Source organism: Ranitomeya variabilis, chromosome 2 (assembly GCF_051348905.1).
Source record: "Ranitomeya variabilis isolate aRanVar5 chromosome 2, aRanVar5.hap1, whole genome shotgun sequence".
NCBI lineage: Eukaryota > Metazoa > Chordata > Amphibia > Anura > Dendrobatidae > Ranitomeya > Ranitomeya variabilis.
In genome coordinates, this window is record NC_135233.1 from 965,830,182 (window position 1) to 965,836,320 (window position 6,139).

General features: G+C 43.8%; 1 protein-coding gene across 1 annotated transcript; it reads left to right on the plus strand.

The window, feature by feature from the left end:
• Window positions 1–995: 995 nt before the first annotated feature.
• On the plus strand, window positions 996–5,368 carry ZIC1 (Zic family zinc finger 1). The gene is made up of 3 exons (XM_077290821.1): window positions 996–2,108; window positions 2,758–2,921; window positions 4,298–5,368. Exons 1-3 carry the CDS (start codon window positions 1,136–1,138, stop codon window positions 4,493–4,495), a joined length of 1,335 nt encoding a protein of 444 aa, XP_077146936.1. The 5' UTR covers window positions 996–1,135; the 3' UTR covers window positions 4,496–5,368.
• Window positions 5,369–6,139: the final 771 nt, after the last annotated feature.

The following is a 6,139-nucleotide window of genomic DNA, read 5'->3' on the forward strand; positions in this document are numbered from 1 at the left end:
CCTGAGCAAATCACAGGGTGAGTAGAGTACTGGTATTCCTTTCCTGCCACTCATCTGAAGGTAAGTGCAATGGCTGCCTGCTTTCACTAAAGTCCTTGGGTGGCTAAAGGGGAATTTCAATAACTGTGCCTAGGGTGACCGATTTGTGAACTATACCAAAAAGGGAGATTTTCAATGTCACCAAGTATATACTGCGTTATTAGAAACAGGAGGAAAAAATATATAGAGACAAAAAGATCCTGGAATGGAGAAAGTAAAACACAGCATCCCACAAAGAGTTAATAAACAATCAGAATAACAGATTAGAAAAAAAATAATAATTAAATAAAATAATTAACAAAAAATGTCACCCACCTGTGTTGTGATGGGTACAGAATACAAGGAATAATTCTGAAATAATAAAACAAGGGAAGACATGCAGACAATTCACCTCCCTTGTAATGTTGTGTTTAGGTGATGACTGCAGTGGAGATGTGTATTGAGGAAATAAAGAAGGCTTGTTGTTCTAGGAATAAGATGGGCAGAAATGAAGAAGTAACGGGGGTTTCGCAAGATTTTTTTTTCCCTCCTGTAGAATTTGGGCTGGAAAAAAAAAAGTTGCTACTCCTAAAAACATTGTTTGTCCTGAGCAGTGTCAGCCTCCCTGCCACAATCCCTGGGATGGATGAGTGCAGGCAGCCAATGGCAGAGAGGCTGGGCCTCTGGGAGGCCTTGGTAGGAGAGGTAGGGGTGCAGGGGGGAGAGGGCGACCACCAATGGGCTCTGACGTCCGTCCAGACGTTCCTCCGCCCCCTCCACCCATTCATCAAGGGGGGACTGAGTCGTCCTTTCAATTCATTTATCTGCAGGAATGATTGCCGCTATCAGTCTCCAGCTCAACGCCCGACTGAGGAGGTGAAAGTTTCTCCCCAGGAAGATAAACCGCAAAAGACAATATTGTGCGTGATTTGATCGCAGAAAAAAAAAAAATAAAACAAGAGAAGGCAGAAATCTTCCCGAATAATAAGAGCATTCCCATGTCCCGCTTGTGCTGCGGTCCCGGGGCACACACGGCCGAGATCTCATCGATGTGAAGCAGCGCGATCGCGCCCGATCCCTCCCGAGCAGCGCCCAGTCTTGTCGTTGAGGAGCCGCGATGCTGCTGGACGCGGGACCCCAGTACCCGGCCATAGGAGTCACCACCTTCGGCTCCTCCAGGCACCATCACTCCGCGGCCGACGTGACGGACCGAGAAGTGGCGCTGGGCATCAACCCGTTCGCGGATGGAATGGGCGCCTTCAAGATCAACCCCAGCAGCCACGAGCTCGCCTCCGGCCAGACCGCCTTCACGTCCCAGGCTCCGGGCTACGCTGCGGCCGCCGCGCTGGGCCATCACCACCACCCGGGACACGTCAGCTCCTACTCCAGCGCAGCCTTCAACTCCACCCGGGACTTTCTCTTCCGCAACCGGGGCTTCGGGGAAGCGGCCAGCGCCCAGCACAGCCTGTTCGCCTCCGCGGCGGGGGGCTTCGGCGGACCCCACGGCCACAGCGAGGCTGCAGGACACTTGATTTTCCCGGGACTGCACGAGCAGGCGGCCGGCCATGGCTCCCCCAACGTGGTGAACGGACAGATGCGGCTGGGCTTCTCTGGAGACATGTATGGGCGAGCCGAGCAGTACGGCCAGGTGACCAGCCCCCGGTCCGAGCACTACGCGTCCCCCCAGCTCCACGGCTACGGCCCTATGAACATGAACATGGCTGCCCACCACGGAGCCGGGGCCTTCTTCCGCTACATGCGGCAGCCCATCAAGCAAGAACTCATTTGCAAATGGATTGAACCCGAACAGTTGTCAAACCCCAAAAAGTCGTGCAACAAAACTTTCAGCACCATGCACGAGCTGGTCACACATGTCACGGTGGAGCACGTCGGGGGTCCCGAGCAGTCCAACCACATCTGCTTCTGGGAAGAGTGCGCCCGAGAAGGAAAGCCCTTCAAAGCCAAGTACAAGCTGGTCAACCACATCAGGGTCCACACGGGCGAGAAACCCTTCCCCTGCCCCTTCCCTGGCTGCGGGAAAGTCTTCGCCAGATCCGAGAACCTGAAGATCCACAAGAGAACCCACACAGGTATTTATCTCCTTGCTTCTAGCTTAATATCAAATCCTACAATCGTTTTATGACACATTTTATTACCCTTTATTTATAACGACCGATGAATATTCGCAGCGCCATTATTGCCATCCGTTATTGGCGCCGGATCCGTTCGCAGCCTATGTTTATTTATTGATGTCTTCCAGCAGAACGGAAATAAACTTGTCGAGCTGTCAGATCTGTCCGGGCCCGGGTAATTGTGTTACCGCCGAGATCCGTGCTAAATATTCAATTAGCCCATTTTCATTTGGAATTGACAAATATTTGTTAAAAAATCGAGTTATGTAGTCATTGCCATCAATCAAAGCCAAAGCTATGGCAGTGACCGGGAGACGAGTGTGGGGTGTCATGTGCAGGGAAGAGAAGCCCCGGCTTTGTAATATTTCATCTTAAAACGTACAGTATGTAATAAAATAAAGACACAGAACAGATAAAGTGAGACAGCTATTGATTTTTTTATGATCTGGTTTTATTTGGATAAATTAAATGGCAAAATTAATTTGTGTAAAATATGGGACGTGCACTCTAAATTCATTCTAAATTCATTTCATGCATATTTCGCTGGGATAATGGATTGAGTTACATTTGCGTTTGTGTTTTTTTTTTCTTGTGCATTTTATAATAGGAGAGAAACCTTTTAAGTGTGAGTTTGAAGGCTGTGACAGACGATTTGCAAATAGCAGCGACCGTAAAAAACACATGCACGTCCATACTTCAGACAAGCCCTATCTGTGTAAGATGTGCGACAAGTCCTACACCCACCCGAGCTCCCTCAGAAAACACATGAAGGTAAAGAAGCTGCTCTGTGTGTTGTGCCCACGCCTCGTGTCTCTAGATGCTCGTGGGGCAGGTTTCTGTGTCAGATCAATATCAGTGAAATAGCCACCGATGCTTCAGTCATTCTAGATTGTGGCTGCTGCTGCCTGGCCATGGCATATTGTTACCATCCACTATGTGTACATTATGGTTTATGTTCCTATGTATATCCGCTCATATTATAGTTTTAGTTTAGATAATACTGATCGATCACTATATTTATATTTATATATATATATATTTATATATATATATATATAAATATATATATATATAGTGATTTATTTTATATATATAACTGATAGATCTTTCTCTGTATATAAATAAATATATATATATATATATATATATATGGATACATAATTTGATAATTCTACATCTTTCTCTATATATGATATATATATATATATATATATATATATATATATATATATATATATATATATTCTTCACTCTCGGTATATGTATGTATATATCTAGATAGATCTCTCTTACTCTCTATATATATGTAGATGGATAGATATATCTTTTCTCTAATATATATATATATATATATATATATATATATATATATATGCATATATATATTTCTTTCTATCTATGTATAGTTTTATGCTACAGGAAAGATATATATCTTGGTACCGTGTTATCTAGTGGATAGAAAAATATTTAGGATTGAGAGTCCTCAGTGGTTGATACCTTTTAATGGCTAAAAGGTATCAACCACTGAGGACTCTCAATTCTAGTTTTATGCTAAAATTCGGCATTATTAAAATGTTTATGATCCTATGTAATATTCTTACTACATATATAATTCTGGAATATGATATTGCCACAATGTAGTTAGTCTCACTTCTATGTTATTTGTCCAGAGAATGAAGTCCCAATGTAAAATCCTCTTGCTGCAGTGCTAGGATCCTCTCTAGTCCTACACTACCCAATGTTGCATTTATGTGTCCTCCTTATGTTATACAGTCCATCCTATAGACCTAACATGCAGCCCTGGCCGCTGGTCATGTATTTACACAGATAGCTGCATCCCTCCCTACAGTATATACAGTCAGAGTTTATATTTTCCTGACCCCTTTATAGCAGAGAACAAATGCTGCCCACTTTGCTGTTAAAACCCTTTCCCCCCCCTGGCAACCAACAAAAAAGCTTGGTGCCAGTGTCCACCCCGCGTCCAATCTCTTGTGTTGTCCCAGGAATAGTGAGGCTTGTGTGTGGGATAATCAGGAGCAGACAGCCCTGTGCCACTGGCTTCTCCTAGACATCTATCATGGAGCTATAGGGCTCAGCATTGTGAATGGCTTTTATAGATATACGTTTTCTCTCTCTCTCTTGTCTAGGTCCACGAATCTTCTTCCCAGGGGTCCCAGCCTTCCCCAGCAGCCAGCTCAGGCTATGAATCTTCAACGCCCCCAACAATTGTGTCTCCTACTTCAGAAAACCAGAGCAGCAGCTCCTTATCCCCGTCCTCCTCAGCAGTCCACCACACGTCCAGTCACAGCACGCTCTCGTCAAACTTTAACGAATGGTACGTTTAAAGAAACACATATTTAACAAACAACAACAACAAAAAAAACAAAAAGACTTCCAGATTAGTGACGAACACTTCCAGTGTGCTCCTAAGCTGCCGCCTAGACCCAGGATGGAGGAACCATGGAGGATGAGACCTTGTAGCGCCATGTCTGCAGGCTTGGCTAGATGATTGTAGGGTGCATGAGAAGAGTTCCCAGGCCAGAAGCCAATGTGTAGGGTTAATGAACCACTAATTAGAGCTCTCAGTCTGCATGTCTCTTCTGGCGGCCCCTTTTTTTGTTGTAAATACAGAATTATTAGATGAAGCAATGTCCTGTTGATTTTGTAAATAGCTGTATAACGAGGGGTCTGTGGACTTGTGCTCACTGCATCCATGTGTGTTGGGTGGGGAAGGACAGACGTGTCCTATACATGTGTGTGACCCCCATTGTGTCCTGATGACAGCGTCCATCACAGCCCCCCCTGTACAAAGTGCCAGCTCTTCGTCCCGAGGTCCAGTCCGGTTTATTTAGTGCAGTGCTATGTTGTTTCTTATTACACGTCATGTCAATGAATTCGTTCAGTGCAAGCCTGGAACTTTTCTCGTGTTACAATCTGTTACTTTTTTTTTTTTGTTTGTTTATGTAAAGTGATATTAAAATATACAAAAAAAAAAAGATATATCTGTCCGTTGCTTTTGCACCATTAATGTATATAGAGGTCATCTCCTCCCCCCTATTTATCCGCATGTAAAAGGGCCGATTTATACATGTAATTAACAGAATATTCAATATTTATGGATAGATTAAAAAAAAAAAACAATTCGTATGTAAAATTTTAGTCCTCGAAGGTGTTTGGTAATATTTCGTACACGATTAAAGACTATGATAATATCAGTGCTTTGTGGGAGGCATCCTTATTTAATAAATGACCCCCAACCCCCACCCAAGTAATATCGTGATATATGGAGGAACCCTTAGCACATGGAAAGTCTATTTATTAACTGCCTTAACAGCAGAAGCACTTTAGTAAATTCAGTTTGTATATATCTGTTGTTCTCTAGAATCCTGACTAAAGGCCTTGGAGGAGATAGCATGTCTTTCTGAAGTCCATTCACCACACTCGTGTTTCCACTAATAGTGCATTGTGTCTCATTGATGTCTATGGCAGCAGAGCTCCTCCTTATATTATGGCTGCTGGTGATATATGAGATACAGCACATCGCCTGAAGTCTCCAGTTTTATCTACATCAATTTAGGTTGCATGGTTTTTTTTCTTGCTTATTAACAGACTCCTCCAAAAATAAATCACGGCGCACTAATTATATGTAAGTTGGTTATCTATGTCTTTTATTTATTTCTAATTTACTTAAGAAATTCGTTCCATTGACTGGCGCTGATACAGTACATGTGTAAATGAGCAGGCGATGGAAAAGATGGAAATGACTTGTGCTTAATGAGTGTTGCAGGACGTCTCCTCGGGAAATCAGATTGTCTTTGTTGCAGATTAGTTTGATAGATTTGGGGGCTATGGAGTGGTGGGATCTATTGTCCTGATGTACCCAGAGCCATGGATAGGGCAGGACAGCCACCCTCAGCCGTGGTCAGCCATGATGACTCCCCACAAACACAGGATGGGATCACTTCATTCTGATTTATTCCACATTTTCA